General features: G+C 34.0%; 1 protein-coding gene across 1 annotated transcript in view; it reads right to left on the bottom strand.

Moving 5' to 3' along the window:
- The window catches only part of LOC145276989 (uncharacterized), a 110,673-nt gene that overhangs the window by 33,918 nt on the left and 55,286 nt on the right, over positions 1-21,469 (bottom strand). Inside the window, exons 3-5 of the mRNA XM_080128557.1 lie at positions 15,455-15,540; positions 6,525-6,595; positions 674-1,847 (exon numbers count right to left, since the gene is read on the bottom strand). Coding sequence (XP_079984683.1) covers positions 674-1,847; positions 6,525-6,595; positions 15,455-15,540 — 1,331 coding nt within the window. The remainder of the gene's footprint in view (positions 1-673; positions 1,848-6,524; positions 6,596-15,454; positions 15,541-21,469) is intronic.

The raw sequence follows: 21,469 nt of genomic DNA, 5'->3' as shown, positions 1-21,469 counted from the left end.
CAACACAGGATACCTGTTCAGGGAGAGTATTGTGAAACAATAAAAGGGTTGCACATTTTATCAACTGGAGTTCAGTGGCAAGGACTAGTGTTAGGACAATTAATTGAAGGGAAAAAAAAGCCAGATCTTTTGGGGATATCAGAATAAAAAAAAAATTGTTTAATTTTTTGTTTGTTTAAAACTTAATTCACGATTGCTAGTACTAAGATAAATTCTTATTGCCTTTAAACCACCAGTAAAATTAACCTCTATAGATCAGCCCTCACAAGTGTAATTTTACATTTGTGAAAATATAAGCACATATTAAATGGGTTTTTACAGTAATTTAAAAATTAAAAACACAAACAAGAAATAAAACACGCTATAGCTAAATATTTAGAGATTTAAAAAGAATCAGAAATGGGAATTTAGAACAGAATCAGTAACTGTATCGGAATCGGGGGAAAATATTAGAATTGCCCCATCACTATCAAGAATGACTGAAAACAATATTGGGATAAAAAGAGAGCCCTCTTACACATCGCACATGCTATTACCAAATAGTCACCCATTTACTACTGACCCAGCTCAAATGTCACTTAACTTTAGTCACCTACTGATGTGTCTACATGATTATGTGATACATGAAGATAACGAAATTTAGAAATTGATGAGAACAAATCAAATAACTTACTTTTCTTGGTTTGCATCTGACTTGTTTATTGCAGAAACATCATCTTTCAGATTTCCGTCACTTCCGGCAACATTTTTAGACTTGCCATCTAATTTCTCAGGAGGCAATACGGTTTTCACCCTCTCTTCGGATGCAGAAGTTGTTAAAGCTGAATCTTTCAATAACTTCTCATTTTCTAGCGGTGACTCCCGCTGCTGTTTGTGCAATAACTCTCGCTGTTGCTTTTGCAGTGACTCTTGCTGCTTCTTTTGTGATGATTCATGAAGCTGTTGCTGTTTCTGCGGTGACACGCGCAGCTGCTGTTGCTGCTTTTGTGGTAACACTCTGTGCTGTGGTGACAATAGGTGTTCTTTTTTCTTGTCAGATTTTTTTGGAGACAAAATGCCATTTCTCTGCTCTTTAGAAGGTTTCAGTTTTGTGTACTTCTTTGGAGTTGAAACTGATGTTGAAATTGTGCGCTTGCTGGTCTGCATGTCGACTTTGTTCTTCTGTAAGGATCTGTACGAAAAGCTGGGTCTGTGGGTCGGCTGTTTGACTGGCTCGTCATGGAACATATAACAGCTACCCTTGTCGCGTTGAGGTGAAACCACTGACGATTTTTGAACAGGGGGCGAGGCAGGAATGCGAGCATAGCAAGGGACACGCCCAACAGGTTCGGGTGGGGAGCACACTAAAAATGAGGATTTCTTTCTCTGGCTTCGAAGGTATGCATCATTTTCTGCAAGACGACGTTTCCGGGAGTCTGCATTCGAAATCATTGTTTCTGAAAGATTTGGACAACGCAGAACATTTATTTCTGGTTTGTAGTGGATAAGCATCAGGTTCAGACGGGAAGTACTGAAGTCGCACTGTCCGCACATATATCGGAGACGATCGCTAATTTTATTTGTGACAATGCCAGAGCTGGTATTCGAACTCAAGTTGGGGGAGACTTCAGTTGTATTCATGGCAGAAGGAGAATCCTGAAGAAAATTTGGCTCACAGCTTGGAAAGTGACGAGTGGAGAGCGGAGATTCAGAATTGCTCGTCAAGCCAGCAAACGTACTGTCACAGTTGGTGGAACTAGTTCTTTGGCTTTTTGGCTTTTCTGAGCTCTCGCTTTTCTTTAGAGTCTTTCGAGATGTTTTCAATGCCAACAGAAATCGTTCCTTCAAGTCGGTTGGTAAATTTTCCCCTAAAATCAAGAAAAAAAAAAAAAAATGAGAGTGAGGAAAGGGAAGAATTCAAAGAGGAGAGTGAAAACATATATATATACTAAACAGCCAGTTAAAAATGGGACAAAACTTATAACCTTTTGACTTAGCATGAGTGTTTTATGCCAAATTGATGGTTGAAAATGGTTAAAATTGTGCTCATTTTGCATTAAATACTAATCCCTATTAATCCTTAACTGTACATTGAACGGATACCAAAATACATAGTTCACTTAGGGCATCAAAGAACATGACGAAGCCAGCAAAGTCTGCTTTTAAGAAGAGTTTTTGTGCTATTAGTCCTTTTGCATTTTTCACAGACGGATACATAGAACGCGCCAAAGACAGTACATGTTAAAAACCTTAAGTATGTGAAAATCTCTGCACATAAGCCGGATTGCATAACCGTACAGGAGTACCGTGTGCATCAGCGCTTGATATATTTTCAATTTTGTTTAGAGTTTTATCTCTTGTTAAAACCACAATCTATTTTGAAAAATTCTACAACATCATTAGTCCCAACATCTGATCACAACCCCGACTTGCCTGATTGAAACCCTATGGAATATTATGTGTAGGACGCAGTTGAGAAAGATACCAACACCTTGTAACACCAAGGACAAGCTGACTACCAGGCTCAAACTGGTCTTCAAGCATCTCTCATAGGACACCATAAGGGTTTCATGCTTAATGTGCAGGTTCACCTGAAGGATGCAGTAGAAGCTCTGAATAGCTTCTTCGAGTAAGCTGCAAAAGATCCTTTAAGAGATGTACTTTAAATGAACACTATTATCTTTATTTTGTCAGGTTTTAAAATATTTTATTTGGAACTGAAATCAATTAAAAAAAACAGTTATTTTTAAATCTGTTATTATTTAAAGAATGAAAACATAATATATAGGATTTTTATGAAGATGTACAATAGAACTTCCGGATACGGCATTAAAAATTAGTAACAAAATACCGTACAGTATATAATACATATGTATATAATCAAATATTATAAATAACACAGTAAAGCGGGGCAAATATCATAACCAGGGGCCGGAAAAACATTGTATTCCACATCGTAACCTGAAAAAAACATATCCTAGGGCCACTGTATCTCGAGGTTCTATGTAACTTAATTGCCATGTATACTTTTATAACTTACTATCTAATTCTACTCATATGTTGAGTACTGTTGAAGTAAATACTGATTATTGATGCATAAAATATTTTATCACCTTATAAAATTTTATATGGATACAGGAAATATATATATATATATATATATATAATATATATATATTGAGTTCAAATATTTAAATAGTAGGGGAGAATGTTTTTGTCAAAGATGATGATTATTATTCAATTTATGTTTCAGAATAATTGTAAAGACGTGAACTCTTCCAAAATTTAAAAGAAAAAAAGTCCCTATTTATTGTCTACAAGAACAGAGTGGGACACAAGGTTTGTTTTTTTTTATGCGTGCAAAATCCAGCTGCTATAATGAGGCACTCTGGATTGGGACAAAATTAAAATTGCCTCAGTCTGCAAGGATTTTTCCTTTCACTGACCAAAGACAGAAAAGATCAAGTATAATATCAGAACAGGTACTACATTTTGCTCTTAGCCAATAAAAGTCTGCTTCCCTGAAATTTTTTAGAAATTCTAAAATATTTTTTTTCTTTACCAAAATTTTGGAAATCTTTCAGGATAAAAATGAAAACTGAAAAGCTTAGGTCTTAATAAAGGCTATATGTTTCCATGGTGACCATTTTCTGGTGAAATACTCTTTGACACAATTTACAAAGATTTTTTAATCATCTCTTTACAAATAATGTTTGCTTTTCATTACAGAAATTTTCCAAGAATCTCAATAAGCATACTTTCTTGTATTTGTACTTCAGGTCGAATTAGATTGAACAGGCTTCCTTCCTGGTGCGTACCACACCTCGAACCATAGCAAATCACACACAACACTCCTGGACAAGGTTACATGAAGACAAAGCATTTTGGGGCCAGAGATTGTTGCATTTGACATACAGAAAGTTTCTTTGAGATTTGTTTTATGGATGGGGCTCAAATCTGCCACTAGTTTATTGGTTATAAAACTGAAATCTTTGCTTTCATATTCAATGATTGAAAGTTTGTTCAGCCAAGGTGAACAATATTACACAGTCCATGAGACACTTTATAGACGAGTAGGAGTAATTCCCAACTGTTCAATTTAGGAATACCAGACCAGGAGGTGCCAGTAACCATGGTGATAACACAGTGAGAAGACTAAAAGCATACATGATAGACATATGTAAAGTGGTCCATGGAGAAAAATCGATGATGTCTTTTCAGAATTTTCCAAGTTTGTTTTTGGTAACCATAGTGACAACACAGCAAGACTAAAAGCATAGGCATTCACTAAAGAATATATCACAGTTTTTGTATAAATTTTTAAAAAATTTCTTCCCAACAAAGTTCATTGTAATCTACATTTAATACAAGTATACTGTTTTTGTTATACCTTAATATGATGACAATGAGGAAAGAAAGGGAAAAGAAAAAAAAGAAAGAGTAGGAGTATGAATTGTGTATAATTTTTGTTAATATGACTTGTTTTTGTAATTCATGCGATAAACAACAAGTTGGGGATGGGCGGTATGTGATGCTATAGGCACCTTTACCCTAAGTGTTAGAAAGTAAAGAAAAAAAAAAGAGAAAAAAAGCTATAACAAAAAAAATAGGAAATAGAGTTTATCAGTAGACAATGGATAGGAAGTTGTTCACTGGGGTAGATCAAAGAAACTTGACATTGACATTGAATTGTTGGTCAGGGTGTAGCAATGATGGCAACAAAAAGACGGAACAATGGATGTAGATAGATTTCTTTTGTGGATACTTTGGGGGGTGGTTATGAGTTTTTGACAGTCAATGAGACCCAGTTGACAACGATTGGGAGCATTTTTGCAACAGTTGACGACAGTCAGAGTTGGAGACGAACACAGATCGTGGCTCAGAGCAGACAATGAAATGAATTGATCAACCGACTGTCAAGCACAGCCTCGACAGTAGATGTAGATTTTAGCATTTAGAGAGTCAGGGATGTCACACGCAGCCAAAGTCCAATGAATACATACAGAATATGTTGGAGTCAGTGTTATCCTGTGTTTTGGTTTATTTTATTTTTATACTTGTGAATCCATGTGCACTTTTTTCACAGCTGTCAATGCATAAAAGATGATGACACTGCCAGAAGCAGAATGAGAGAAGATGAAAGAGAACAAACCAATGATAAAAATAAAACTGAGGGAAAGAAAGATGAAGATGGTACCATTAATAGGTTATTTTGAAAGTCAATTTCTTAAAGCCATACAATGCATGCCAACATCTAAAATGAACATTAAACTGAATACGAGAGGAAAGAACTACATTAGAAAAATTAAAGTTGATGTCAACAACAAAAAATAACTTTTCCATTCAATATTTTTATAGATACAGCATTATATTAATAATGTTCTAATTTCTATTAGATTCTTTAATATTTATTTTACAGAAGTTAACATCATAACGAATAGTTCAAATATATAATTTTATTTAATTTAAACAAAATTACAATTGGTTGCAACAATAAAACTACTGTTTCGATCAAAGTGATTATATCAGGCAACCCAAGCCTCAGGTTAAGATTTTAAAGACTTGCTTTAATAACAATCTGAGGCTTGGGTTGCCTTGATGTGATCACTTTGATCGAAACAGTAGTTTTATTGTTGCAACCAATTATAATTTTGTTTACCTAAATTGAATAAAATAATATCTTGCTCTTTTTATTAAATACAATCAACAACCTCGTTAAATTCAATGTTTTTTTTTTTTTTTTCAGATATTTTGAACATTGAATAAACTTACAAAATTAACAAAACTTTGATAAATATCAGTTATTTTCATTGTCAATTTAAGATACCATTAGAGCATATAGTGAAGCAGGTGCTAGTATGATTGCAAGAATTAGGAGTGGATGGACTAAGTTTAGTGAACCTCTGCTATTATTTAACCAGCAGAGCATCACCAATGTTGATCAAGGTAAAAGGTCTATCAATCATGTGTACGCAGTGTGATTTATAGAAGTGAAACTTGGCCAGTCAAGGTTGAGAACATGCATTGCATGAATAGAAATTATATGAGAGAATTATAAGATGAGCGATTAATATGAGTTTTAAAGATAGTCTCAAATCTGAAGAGTATAGAGCTGTGTGCAGAACAGGAGACTTTGATGGTATAACCATATTAAAAGAATGGGTGAGAGTTCTGTAGTTAATAGATGCAGAATAACTGAGGTAACAGATTCAGTTTACAGGAAGGCCAAGGAAACCATGGTAAGAAATGACAAAGATGGACTTAGAGAAAGAGAAATAAATAAAGACCTGATAAGAGTCTAGTCTGCAAATCAATTTCTAAAAGCCTTCCAACACATGCTATCATGTAAAACGAATGTTAAACATGAATATGATGACACTTTTTCTGGAGTGGTCCACTAAATTTAAAAGTACCGTATAATTTAAACATGTCATTTAATATTAATGTTTATTTAAAATATTATCTTCAGATTCTGAATTTTTTGCCATATTTAAACTCTTCTAATTTCCAAAGTTTCAGAGAAAAATAAATCAAAAGTTGTTTACCTTTCTTAATGAAAGCCTTTTTATTTTCCGAATTGAACGGCATGATGTTAGATTCTGAACGGATGATGTCACTGTTGAAAGAAAAAAATCATACATAGGTATTGAATAGAAACTAAGAAAATCATATTATGCACATGATATCTATAAGAAAACAAAAATACAATATATTTTAGAAGCCTGAGTGACGAGCGTTGCCTGGGTGTTTGGAGGTGTGTGTTGACCAAAACAAAAAAAATTATAGTATGCAGGCAGGCTTGAACCCGTACCGCGAAGGAGGAAAAGAAAGTGAAAAAAAAAAAGTGATGTCTTTGCTGTGCTGGAAGTCACAAAGGTTTAAATTAAGGCTAGAAAATCGAAAAGAGGAGATGACTTTGGAAAATATCAGCGAAAAAATCGACCCCTCTCTGTAGAAAAGTGCCCAGTTCAGGGTGAAGGAATTAATGTTTTTAGCCAATTTTTCATTATTTGTCGTCTGGAGGGTCGAGCTTCAAAACAATACTGATCTCGTGAAAATCCGTCGCCTCTGTCGAAAGTTTTAGACAGACATACAAACATACATACATACATTTAAACAGACAGATGAGATTTATATTATAGATGGTTCCAAGCATTTTTAGAAAAGGTCATTCTAGTAAAATTCAACAAGAATCTGCCCTGATTTGGCAAACTAAAGTAAACTATCTGGAGTAGAAAAGATTTGTCTCATGCTTTGAAACTTAAAACTCTACAATGTATTTGTGGCTCCAATCACGATATTTCTTTCTGAGACTTTGACATCAAAAGGCAGAGGATAAATGCAAGCTCTTGAATTTGAAAATGACTGAGAACCATGGCCTTCATCACTGTAAGATAATCCAAATTAAAAAGTCTCAAGAAAAGATTAATGAATTCGTTTGGCCATGTTATGAGGAGAGGTCCTGAAAGCAATGTATATTGAGTATTCAAAGAATGTCATGGTAAAAGCGCTGAACTAACAAGATCAACACTGGTGTAGAGTTTCCTTTGCTAATGGTGGAAAGATTAGTGAAGCACCAAACAATATGGAATGACTGTGGATCCAAAAACTATGCAATAAAAATATCTGTAAAATTTTGCATGAACACAGAAAACTGACCAGAGCAGATTTTTCAGGAAAATTTTATTTTAAAACTGTTTTAATTGCAATTTTTTTTTTTTTTTTTCCAAACATCAAAAATTTTTGTCAGTTTTTGCTCAAAATCTACCAACTGTTAGGATTACTTGTTTTAGAAAAAACGATTGAACCTCTCCTAGAACTAAAAATATGTCTCAATGAACCGGAACCTTTTCTGAAATATCTAAAAATAAATTTATTATTTTTCTCTCTGAATCCATCAAAAGTTGGGAGTAATGATTGTTTAAATTTATTCAAGTAGTAATAATCGCAGGCGGATATAACTCATGCTTCACTACTTTGTTTCTGTTTTTAAAATACTGGTTTATTGCCTAAGAGAAGTAAAATAAAATCCCTCTCTGAAAATAACTAAAAATACTATTTTTTTATTTTTTTAAATTTGAATTAAACACATCCCATCTACAGATTGATGATGATCATGATGATGATATTATTATTATTATTATTATTATTATTATTATTATTATAAATGATGGAAGAATTATTTAATCTACCCATTATTGATTTTGACATTTTCTAAAAATTAAAAAAAATGCAAGTTTGTAGTTTTTCACTAAAAATGGCAGATGACTGTGATATCAATTATTTGCTATTTTATATTCAGATCTATTTACAGAACTCTATGAAAAATTTATCTTTAGTTGAGCTTTGACAAATAAATGTTTTCATTTACTAGCCAAATAGAAAAGTTACTAACCAAACCCACACGATTTTTGGAATATGACATCTTCATTCTGTGACAAGTACGTACATTATAAAGATTTTTCTGTACTTTTTTTTTTTTTTTTTTAAATCAGTGTAATTCTAAATATTCACTTAATTTTATGTTGAGACTTGAAGGAATAAACATTCAAATTTCTTCAAATGTTTCTTTAAACATCCTTCATTTAAAAAAAAGAGTATATTGTTCTATTAAACTGTTTATTGTTTAAATAATTTGACTTGGCTCGTTTTATTAAAAAATATAAAAGGTTGAAAAAAAAACATTTTTTCACTTGGTAATGAAGATCTTTGAAAGATCACAAATGTAAAAACATAATTGTCAAAAGATAAGCATTTTATTATTTCTAGTAGTCACTTTGAAAAATCACCGCAAATGCGATTGTTTCACTTGCAACATAAAGCCCTGATTTATAAAAACAACTATAAGAAAATATTTCTTTTTCAATTGTATTGTGAAAAGAAAAATGTTCTTTTATAGGTGATCTGAAATATAACATTTTAAAATAGCAGACCGTTAATTTGTGTTACAGCAGTCCGTCATTTTAAGTAAAAAGCTAGAAATTTACCAAAACAAAACAAAAAAAAAATAACTTCTTCGGATTACTATATCAAATAGCAAATTTTCAATTTCTAAAATGTTTTTTTCTAATTTTATTTTTATGAAATTGATATTTGCAAACAACTTGTCCTCCACACTCAGATTTTTATGCTTTTTAACTCAAACAAATTTTCAAATTATAAAAAAAAAATTTGAAAACCATAGCTATTCAATTTTAAGACTATGGAGGAAGGGAGGGGAGGGGTCAATTGAAAGTTTAACTTGAAAGTTAAACTTAAAAGTGATACCGCTGCTAAAAAAAAATTATGCTTTTCTAAACCCACCTCCTAAGAAAAAACAAAATTAAATAAAAAATCTTTATGATGTATGTATCTGTGATGGAAAGACAATAACGTCCATCAAAATTCACAAAAATTGATGAAGTAATTTTTTTAAAAAAAGAAAATCACATTTTATTACATCATTTAGAAATTTATCACCAGTTACCCCCCCCCCTTTAAATAGATCTTAAGAAAAACAGAGTTTAGAACAAACCTTGCAGATCATTGTAATGTCCACAAATTCCCATTAATTACTTAAAAATTATTTTATCTATAAAAATCAATTTTTTTTTTTTTTTTTTTTTTACAAAGGCATCACCACATTATCAAGGCCCAGAGGCCACTCAAGGATAAGGGTTAAAGAGTGTACAGTAGAAATTGGTCAATATAGTAATCATTAGTAATGAAAATTTGGTAAATTTAATAACTTATATGGAACGGCTCATCAAGAACTTATTTACTTTAGACTTGAACACAACCATATTGTAGTCAGCCGGAAAGCAGGAAAACGGAAGACAATTCCACAGGCGTGCAGTTCTAAGAAAGAAGCTTTGTTCATGGAATCTACGTTTAGGTTTAGCCACAGATAAAGAGTGGGGGAAATTATTGATAGTGTTTACAGCTAGACGAGTGTTTCTTGTGAAAGTTTTGCGAGGGGGGACCAAAGATTGAAGCTCAGTTGAACACTTTCCATGAAAATAACGATACATCAGAGACAAACTCGCAACATCTCTTCTGTGAGATAGAGGTTGCAAGGAGGAGAAAAGGACATCTCCTACGAGGCTACGAAGTCTATTTTGAACTCTATCAAGGCAGGACAAGTCCTTTCTAGCAGCTCCTGCCCAGATGTGGCAACAGTATTCCATCCTTGGACGTACCTGGCTCTTATATAGGTAGAGAATAGCATCAGCAGTGAGATATCTACTGGATCGATAGAAAGATCCCACCATTTTTCCAGCGGCCTTGGCAACAGATTTGATATACGTGTTCCATTTAAGATCAGGAGTAATGGTCAAGCCCAGAAGCTTGTCAAAACTTGAGGCCTCCTGAAGACGAGAGCCATTCATTTCAATTGATGACAAATGTGGATTAGAATGTTGATGATGTAAAGAGAGAAGCTTGGTTTTAGATGCATTAAAAGTAACCAGCCACTCCTTTCCCCATTGTACTACGTGCTCAAGATCAGAGGAGAGAGAATTGGAGAGAACTTGGTCGTTTACTGTCTTAGATGTGGTACCATAAATGGTAGTGTCGTCAGCATAAATGTCTACAAATGATGTAAGGATATGATTTGGAAGATCATTAATGTAGATCAGGAAAAGAGTTGGGCCCAGGATGGATCCCTGAGGGACACCGGCATTAATACTGTGAGCTTCTGATTTTTGCCCCTCAACTACTACTCTTATGAACCTATCAGAAAGAAATGATTTAATAATTGAGAAGACTTTTCCAGCTATACCATAGCTAGCGATCTTATGAAGTAAACCTTTATGCCATACCCTATCAAAGGCTTTAGATATGTCAAGAGCAATTGCTCTAGAAAGATTGCCACCGTCGAGAGATTTGCTAATCCTATGCGATATAACTGTAATGACATCTGCTGTAGATCTAGCAGAACGGAAACCATATTGAGTGTCACTAAGAAGGTTATTTTTGTTGAGATGTTTGATTACTTCTGTATTTAACACAGATTCTAGCAACTTACTCATGACGCACAGGAGACTTATTGGCCTGTACTGAGAGGGGGATGAGCGATCACCTGAATTCTTAAATACAGGGCATACTGATGAGGTTTTCCAGGGAGATGGGAAACTATTCTCCTTAAGACAACGTTTAAACAGTTTTGTAAGTATGGGCGCTAATTCAGGTTGAAGTTTTTTGAGTACTATAATTGGAATACCATCAGGGCCAGTTGCTTTACTCGAATCAAGGTTTTTGATTAGCTTCGCAACATCACGTACAGATATACGTATATCACATAGCGTGTTTTCTGATACAGGAGGAAATATTGGGGGTTGGCGGTCTTGGTCGCAAAGGGTAGAATTTGCTGCAAAGTTCTTGACAAAGAGTTTGGCTTTGTCTGATGCTGACGAGATTACCTCAGGTCCATTGATAATAGTTGGGATGGAGCACACGCTTCTGTTCAGGATTCTGTTTGCTATTTGCCAAAACTGGTGGGAACCAAGCCGCTGCTCAGCTACTTTGGACTTAACAGATTGAGCATACAACTCTCTTGCGTTCCTTATTACTTTCTTACAATGGTTGCTGGCAGTCCTGAAAACGGCTTTAGTTTCCATACATCTATTACGTTTGAAGCAGTGGAAAAAGTGATTTCTGTGCGCAATGGCAGCAGCACATTCTGGAGAGAACCATGGCTGGCTGTTAGGTTTTTTCTGAAACTTTTTAGAGGGTATGAAATGGTCAATACCTACAATTAACCATTCAGTTAGGTCTAATACTATAGAGGACACATCCTTTTTAAACATGGAATGCAGAGGTAGATCAGATATAAATGTACGGAAGCTATCCCAGTCAGCCTTAGTGTATCGATATACTGTACGATGAAGAGGTACATCTGGGGACTTATTACATTTCATTTTTATCTTAATTGATACAACAGAGTGGTCGGAAGATCCAAGAGGCGACAGAACAGAAACTGAACATAGTTCAGGGCAAGTTGTGAGAAAAAGGTCTAGTAGGCTCGCATACTGGCCATCATTATCGGGCACACGGGTAGGTTCCTGAACAATCTGAGTGAGGTCATAGGCAATGGAGAAATCATGACAGAACCTCCCCTCATCATCGGTCTTGTTTGAGTGGGTCAACCATTCAACGTTGTGAACATTGAAGTCTCCACATACGTGAATGTTAGCTGAAGGATAAGTAGAAAGGACTTGGTCAATTTTCTCAGATATGCTTTGAAAGATAGTAACTCCACTGTTGTGGGGGCGATAGAGAGTAAATATAAATGCAGTAGTGTGAGCTAAAGCAACCCGGAAGCACATATAGGGTAAGTTAGGATCTTCCCTGGAGATGTCCCTCCCACATGGAAAGCTATCTTTAATATAGGCACATATTCCATGCCCATGGCGATCTTGGGGGTCAGATTTAGAAGTTAAGTTAGAGTATCCTGAAATTGCAAACTCATCTAGGGAAATAGCCTGTCCAATGCCAGTTTCACTTAAAAATAAAAGGTCTGGTTTAGTCTCCTGTAATTGGGTTTCAACCTCTGGAAGGTTAGAACGAAGACCCCTGATGTTGGAGAAGGAGACATGGTAGTAGGGGTCTACGTTGGAAGTTGGGGAACCGGGTTTAATCGTGTATTTTTTCTTGAAACTTGTCATGATGAAATTTTGGAATTTGTGGACTAGGTCGACAGATTTACTTAGAGCAGGACAGAGAGGGGAAATTAAGAGAGAAAAAGAAATGAAGAATTTTTTTTTATTTTTTATTTGTAGTTAATGATAAGGTAAAGCCGTAACAATTACCCACTAGTATGGCATCGAGAGGCCCCACCAGAAGCTACTGCATGGTCCAGAATCCATTCACCAAATGGCAATACAGCAGCCCCAGTACTTTGCACCTGCTGATAGGACAGCCTCCTTAGTGGTTAATCCAAGGTTCGGGTCCCTGACTATCAGGCGGATAACGTCAGCCCAGACAAAACGTTTACCTCCAGCACCCTTACTAGTGACATGGCTACAAGGATAGACATAGAAACAGAAAATTTCCGCCATCTCAGCCAACTGTTCGCAAAAATACTGCCAACCTAGAAAACAGCTTTTTCTTCTCCCTTTGTCCGAAAAATCACTCATTTAAAAAAAATGAGGACTGAGGGACAAATAAGAAGAAGCGAGAGTAACAGGAGCTGCCGATAACGCATCCACAATGCGTTTTCTACTCTCCATTAAAAAAAAAAAAAAAAAAAAAAAAAACTATTAAGTATTGTACTTAATAAAAGTCCAACGGACGTGTTTAAGGGAAAGTATGGTGATAGATTCCCCTCACACGAACTAAAAATGAGTATAATTCGTAATTTTTGCTATCAACTCGGTGGATAAATAAACATATGTACGAGGAAAAAAAAAAAAAAAAAAAAAAAAAAAAAGGCTAGCATTTAATAAAACAGAAATACACAAATTAAATACTGAAATAAAATGGAGTTGTTAATATTTTAAATCTAAAATAAAAAGCATGATTGAAATCACTTATCTCAACAAAAACAATTCCGTCTCCAAATTGCAAACTGTGTTGAAAGAACTTCAGTTAGTAGCGTTCAAAACTTTTTTTTTTGAAATTAGTTGAAATTTACTGTTATTTGATAATTTTCTTTTCTCCACAGGTACATACATAATAAAAGATTATTCTTTTTGTTTTTTTGTTTTTCTTGAGTGGGGAGAGTTATAGACAAGCACACAAAAACATTTTTAAACAGGATTATTTTGACTGAAAATGGTCAAACAAAAGTCAAGTGGCTGATCACAATCACATAACACATAAATAAATTTAAAAACAATTTTTTCCAACTTTTTTATATTTTATCTGACAATTTAGTTCTTAATTAATCAAAAGATTTTTTAAAAAAAATCTCCCTAACAAAACTGTTGGAGATAGGAGAACAATATTTTAATAATTTTTTTATTACTGCTTTACAAAATTGATTCAATTAAGATACTGAATCAATATATCAAACAATTTCCACATTGCCCCTAATAAGCTTTAACATTTTATTCATCTATTATATATTGAGTGTCTTTAGAAAATCTTTGAATAATGACGAAACGTCGATGGGCATAAATAATTTTCAGTTTTTCTTTTTCATTATATATATATATATAAATAAATTGGCAAAAGTTCTTTGAAAGTATCTTTTAAGAAATTAAAAATTAAAAAAAAAATAAACAAAATGCCTTTGTAATCACAGCTGAGATGCAAATATTTATATAAAAATCGTTTTTTTTTTATTATTATTAACTTTCCTGGGTGTTTGGGGGTGTGTGTTGAGCAAAAAAAAAAAAAAAAAAAAGTAGTAATAGGCAGGCAGGCTCGAACCTATACCGCAGAGGAGAAAAAGAAAGTAAAATAAAAAAAACGTGACACGTTAGTCGCTGCGCCCATCGCCAAATCGGAAGCAACGTAGGTTTAAATTAAGGCTAGACAATCGAAAAGAGCGGATTACTTCTGAAATTATCGGCGAAAAAAGCGACCCCTCCCTGTAGAAAAGTGCCCAGTTTAGGGTGAAAGAATTAATGTTTTTAGTCAATTTTTCGATATTTGTTGTCTGAAGGGCCGAGCTTCAAAACAATATTAATCTTTGTCAAAAGTTTTAGGCAGACATATATACATACATACATTTAAACCAACAGGTGAGATTTATATTATAGATTTCAGATAATAAAATATCCACTGTTTCAAAAACTTAAAGGTTTTACCTTTATTTTTTAGTTTGTCATAATTAGTAGTGTCCATGCATAGTGGTGTTGTTTGAAGCCACAGTTAGATATTATTAGAACAATATATGATCCGTCCTGGATATGACCTTAAACTATATCCGATGGTGAAGCCCCAGCTTGCGGGTTTTAGGGAGTGTGGAGCCACCCTTTAATTGCTATTGCTCCCAGGTCCACTCTAACCCGGAGTGGTAGTACCTGCTAGGGTCCCAACTATTGGTTAAATAGAAACCGACTTGAAAAAAAAACAAAAAAAAAAACAAACATATTCTATTAAAAATTTTTGCTTCAAAATCACTGGATTTGGAAAAGTGTTGATATGTCATAAAACAAAAACAACCAACCAACCAACCAACTATGTATGAAGAAGAAACATCTCTTATTTGAACTCTTATGCAAACACCACCACAAGGTAGGGATACTACTAATTACAAAAAATAAATAAATAAATAATAGTATAACTTAATTCTTTTAAATACTCTTTTGCTGATGATGGATATTTTATTATCTGAAATTAAAAAAAAGTAAAGATTCATAAAAAAAATCTAATGATTTTTAATAAAAATATTTGTATCTTAAACATGGTTTACAAAGGCATTTTGTCCGTTTTTCAAAATTATATATATGTGAGAGAGAGAGATTAGAAATTAGATTATTGATTAAAATAAGATGCCGAAAAAGGAATAATAAAATAGTTTTAAATAAAATGTTTAAATTAAACTTACTAAGCATCTTCACATGGAAATGTGATATAAGCAACAGGGTCTTTCTTTCCATTATCTGGTATTTTACAATCTTTCTGCGCCACAACCTGAAAAGAAAGAAAAAATATATATTTGTAAACTTAATAGTTAATGTAAAGAAATTCCTATTGATACATCCTATTAAATAATCAAATTCTTCCCAATTTCAACCTATTAAATAATCAAATTCTTCCCAATTTCAACCATCATTACCAATGTTTTTGACTCCTAATGGGAGGTATGAGACGAATGGATTCGCCAATCATTTTTATAACCAACGGCTGGGCTAAACAACCAATGAAAACGTTTCAAAATTATTATAAAAATTGCCGAATTTTGGATTCAATCAGTTCGCCGTTTACTACGTCACGGACCGCATTTAATTCTTAGTCGCCATCTTGGTTACTAATCTGAACTACGCCACCATCTTTGTTCAACACAATGTCTCAAAACTTAACAATGACAATGTTGTTTCACAGCTCACTTGAGGAACTCATTAACCCTTATACTATATATTAAAGACCCTGTGTCAATGGCAATTAAATCAGCCAGTATGAAGTTTAATATAGGCATATTGTGTGCATGTCATGATGACCCAAATCTGCAAAACAAAATCATTGCCAAAGATGGGTGACATGTAAGTTCAAAACACAAGTAAAGGTTAAGTAATTTAGACAAAACAGAGGTACGAGTCGAGATGATGACTGATGTCACATTTTGGGGGCTGGGAGAAAACAAAGGTTTTCAAATCAGTCTGTCTGTGGGAACAAGTATAGGACATAGGGATGTACCGATTATAAAATTGGCCGATTACCGATTAATCTGCAGATTAATAGGTTTTCTAATGCCGATTTATCAGCAAATTTTGTTGCCATAAATGATAGTAATATTAATTATATTGGCAAGGAAGACAAATTAACCCCCTCTTTTGCTTGCCAGTGAAAATCTATCGAAGAGACATGCATCATCTACACCATATTATCAAATAACAAGCATGACACGTTAACATGTAGACTTTTACAACTGCACTGAATTTGAGGCAAATAGATGTAAGCATACGGAAAATTTCCCTCTTTTCTCTTCCTATCAAATTAAAATTATTATTTTTTTAATTAAAGTCATGTCAAAGAAAATTATGACTTCATTTCAGTTTTCATGTTGAGGAATTGTACAGTAAATTGCGGCTATAACAGAAATACAAGAATAGCAATCTAAACTCAAAAGGAGTAAATCCCTTATGGTTAAATGCACAAAATAACTTGAACCTTATGTAGCTTTACAACTACTCGCAAGGTGATGATCCATTTCAGTGATGGAAGAAGACACAAGAGACCTTACCACTGCTGAAGACCCGCATATAAAAGAACGTTGATTCTATTAAGGAAAACATAACACTTATTCGTGAGTGACATTTGATCCTTGATAAGTGATGACTCCTTAGCAAGAAAATAATAAAATTATATTAGAAAATGATACAATGGATGTGGAGTGTGAGTTTTACAAACTTCAAAGAAAGATTAAATTTAGACAGTCTACAAAGAGATGTTGAAAATAAAATGAATCAGAGTTCTTGGGTTAATAAATGTAAAACAATTAAGGTTGAAGGGTCAGTTCACAGGGGAATACCAGGGAAAACATAAGAGGAAGTGATATGGATAGACTAGAGAGAAAGAGGGATAAATAAAGACATAATCACAGAGAGAGAGAATAGTTTGGAAATCAATTTCTAAAAACTGTCCAACACATGCCAGAACATTAAGTTGATAATAAATTGATCTAGCTGAATTTGAACTTAGTTGATTTCATAAAATGTACAGCACAATCATGCTGACACACCGGTTCTTGCCAGTTCACCGAAGTCAAGCAACGTTGAGTCTGGCCAGTACCGGATGTGTGACCATTTAAGAAGGCTAGGTGCTGTATGTACCTTCCAGGAAAGTTGGGCATGGGGCCAACACCCTCACCCCGAAAAAAGATTTCACTACCAAAACATCTACAAAGTTGTGGATGGCCTATGTTCCTTTAGGGGCTCAAGGCTATGGATGGAATGGAATAGATTTCATAAAATGCATTTCCAAACAAACTTTCAATTTCTTTGATTTGTTTAATTTCATTATTCGTTCTTTTCTCAACATTTTGAAGAGTAATTAAATTTAACACAAATCAATATAACATACTACTTAACAACAATAACATTTGCCCAAATATAGCTTTCCACAAAAATATAGCGTTTGCTTAATTAAGCATGAGATTACATCAATCAGAGATAATGGGGAATGCCAATAGGTTTGCATCAGCATCTTTTGCAGGGTCAGAGTAATCCTCGTCTGAAGTGCTGACTTTTCAATCCCACTGTCCAGCTCTTGAGTCACATTTCTCGTATAGGAAGAGAAATAAATTTTTGTTTAGTTCTCTCCCACTGCAAAAACTTAGACACCAGGATCGTAAAGTGAAATTGAGAAGTCAGCACCCACAAGGAGGGGCATTCTGACCTGCAAAAAATGCTTGAGCAGCCCCTGCCTCAGGCGATTAGCAATAAACTAACCCCTTCTCAAAGAGAGAGGACAAAGGCCTGGGAAGGTGAACCGCCTAGAACTGCACAGAACTAAACTTCCACCACAAAAACAACAGGGATCGGATCATTACAAGAATGGTCTATTCTTTGTTGATTTGGGGAGCCTAGGATAAAAATCCCTAGACGAAAGAAATAAATACCCAGAGTATGAGCCATATAAAACAAGACATCAATGGTAAGAACTTCCAATCAGCAAGAATAAAATAAATGAATGTGGATTCAAACTAATTTTACATACACATTATTAGTTCATATCAATGTTGTAATTTGAGAAAGAAAATGGAACCATGGTCCACTGATATTAAAGCAGAACTGGCTCTGTTCCAAATTTTAACCTAGAATATTGCACTCATTAATTATAGTATGAAACAAATACTCTCAATTTTTTTTTTTTTTTTTCAAGAAAAAAATAGGTGAAAAATATGGGCAACTGTCACTGATTCAATCACAGAAATACAACTTCAGCAAAGTCGATCAAATTTGCAACTCGTCCAACAGAGATTACATTTCTTGATACGCCCGCATGTTGAATATCATATCTGGTGCACTTCCAAATTGCTATTCACATTTTTCCCCAACAATTTTTGCAATTTGGAGAAAAGCATACCAGATGCTCCTTTTTGCTTAGATTAGAGCTTCTGCACAAAAAAAAAGAAAAAAAATCAATATCATCTGAAAAAATACGAACATTGTGAGTCTGCACTAAGCAATCAGTGGCTTTACAAATACTGCAATGTTTCTTTGCATGTTTGAAGAAAAATAAGTCGTTGCGTGCATGCTCCCCCTCTTGTGCTGCATGTGAGATGACGCCACAAAAAATAGTGAAGAAATAATGAATGTGAGAAGTGTGTAGTGCCAACGTTGCTTTCACATTTTCGCCAAGTTTCAGAAAAATCTAATGGATGGGACAAAAGTTATGGGGTAAAAAGTGTCATTTTTTGCAATTTTGGGGCATTTGTGATCCCTTTTGAGCTCCTAAGAATGCTGAATCCCAGTGAAAATAGACAAACAGTTCAATTTCGCGCCTTAAGACACGGATATTTGAATTCAGTACCATGGAAAACCACTATATAGACATACATATCAAATTTTTAGGTAATATGAAAAAAGAGCTCCAAAAAGGCATGTTTTTTAGGCTCTAAAAGTCCCAGAGGAATGCAAACTTTTGTTGGGGTCACCCATACTGAATTTATATTAAGGATAATAGCCTCCACATTTTGGCCAAGTTTCAGGAAAATCTAATGGATGGATCAAACGCTATGGGATAAAAAGTGTAATTTTTTACCTCTTTTGAGCCTCTGTGGACGCCGAATCCCAGTGTAAATGGATAACAGTGCAGTTTCATGCCCTAACACATGTATATTTGATATGACCACCATGAAAAACCACTATATAGTCAGACATAAATTGGGGGACCAAAGAGTACGATATTCATCATAGGTGGGTTGAACCAGCTTCCTACGAAGGAGAAAGTTTTATAGAAATATTAAATTCATAAACAATCTCTAGCTGCATATATATATCCTGGTCAGGGGAGATGACGTTAAGTTTTTGCAGTTCTTGCTGGGAGGTGTCGAGATACTCCTACATAAAGGTCTAGTATTCCCAAATGGTCATCCATCTGGTATTAACCAGGCTCAACGTTGCTTAACTTTGGTGATAACCAGTGTATCAATGTGATTATGCCGTGTGTGTATTTGTATATAACATGAATCAAACAAGGATCTGATTTTTCTAATAACCTATGATGAATGTCTTCAATTTGCTTATATTAGATTTTCTGCTGCAATGTTCAAGATAATTACGTACAACCTTGTGGTTTGCTTCTTGTCCCTCTTTTGAATACCATCCTAAACTATCACCTCCATTCATTTTGATTAGTTCAGCACTGTGCACGGTAAGATTTAGTAAAACCCAAGGAAAATTATTCACTAAGTATAGTTTCCTTGCAGTGTCATGCAAATTTTAGCATATCAATCTTTCTTGTACAGGAAATTATCTAAAGGATTATGCCAAGTTGTTTGTTTAGTTTAATCATTGCAAGTGTTGCTCCTGCTTACCATTTGTAGAAATACCTCCTTTTCCACCAGCTGAGTTCACATAATCTAATTGAAAACCAAAGAGAGATCTTATTTTTAGTTTTTTTTTGGAGCCACTATTCTCAAATATGAAAATTCACATACACACTCCAAATGAAAATTTTTTGCATTCTGTATTTGATTGTATCCCTGCTATTAAAAGCTTTCCAATGAGCCATTATTGGCCTCTTTATCTTTTCTCATATCAGGAGATATGTTATTAGTAGTGTTTCGGGTTGCTATGTTTAAATATGAAATTTTAGTTCCAGTCTTCCCCCTAAAAATGTTACTATTCTAAATACAGGGTGACCCAAAAAAAAACAAAAGCTAAATGGAGGCCATCTAGAACATATGCTGTAGAACGGAGAAAAAAGACCAAAGACCCTAGTGTTTTGATGTGATGTTTTGAATATAATAAACTAGCTATGACCAAAGTTTCATTTCATTCGAACAAAACACTAAGAAACGGAGCCTAATTAGAGTTGGGGCCCGTTTGGGGGGGGGGGTTACCCTGTATATTTCTAATATAAAAATTTTTCCAACAGGACTAAAATCATTAAAATCTGATTATTTTTACTGAAAGTATGCCCAAAATAACCACTATTTACAAATCAGAGTTCACCGTGTGATCATAGCCAATGCAGTGAATGCACACAGGCTCAAACTAAGATCACTTCACACACAAAGTTCCTTAGAAGATGACTCATTAATGTCCCTATTTACAAGGGTAGAATTAAACAAAGTCAGTTTTAATGTAGAAGAAGAAAAAAAAAAGCAGCTCCCCCAAAAAAGGACACTCTGGGTTGGAACAAGTTAATTTTTTTCAGGCCATTTTACTGACAACCTCTAACATAACTGACACATATGTGCCAATGGAAAATCTCAATTTAACCTATTTTACAAATCTAACCATAATTTTATAAACATGTCAGATTTATTTACATATGCTTAAAAGTTTATCTTTCTGGCCAAACATTCGGATTTATTTTGTCACATATAAGGTCACATAATTTAACAAAAATCAAATTCCACTCGTATCATTCATATATATATATATATATATATATATATTAATAAAATTAAACAGCTGTCCTGTTTTTAAATCGGCTTATGCAAATGCTAAGTCTGTTTCTATTTAACAATTTTAGTAAAGGTTTTTTTTTCTTCATCGTTATATAAATGAATTCTGTTTGGTCATTATAAACATTTTAAAAGTCGAATTATGTAGGTGCTAGGTCTGCGATGGGTTAAAGTTAATATATTTTTTCCATCTGGGAATTTAAACTGCATTCTTTATTTTTATTTTCGCATTTTTTTTATTCAAAGCTTCTTTAGACTATATAT

This window comes from Euprymna scolopes, chromosome 5, assembly GCF_053919585.1.
Source record: "Euprymna scolopes isolate OS-2025 chromosome 5, ASM5391958v1, whole genome shotgun sequence".
In the NCBI taxonomy this organism is placed as follows: Eukaryota; Metazoa; Mollusca; class Cephalopoda; order Sepiida; family Sepiolidae; genus Euprymna; species Euprymna scolopes.
Note: the sequence above shows the minus strand (reverse complement) of the source record. Positions and strands in the feature narration are given on the sequence as shown.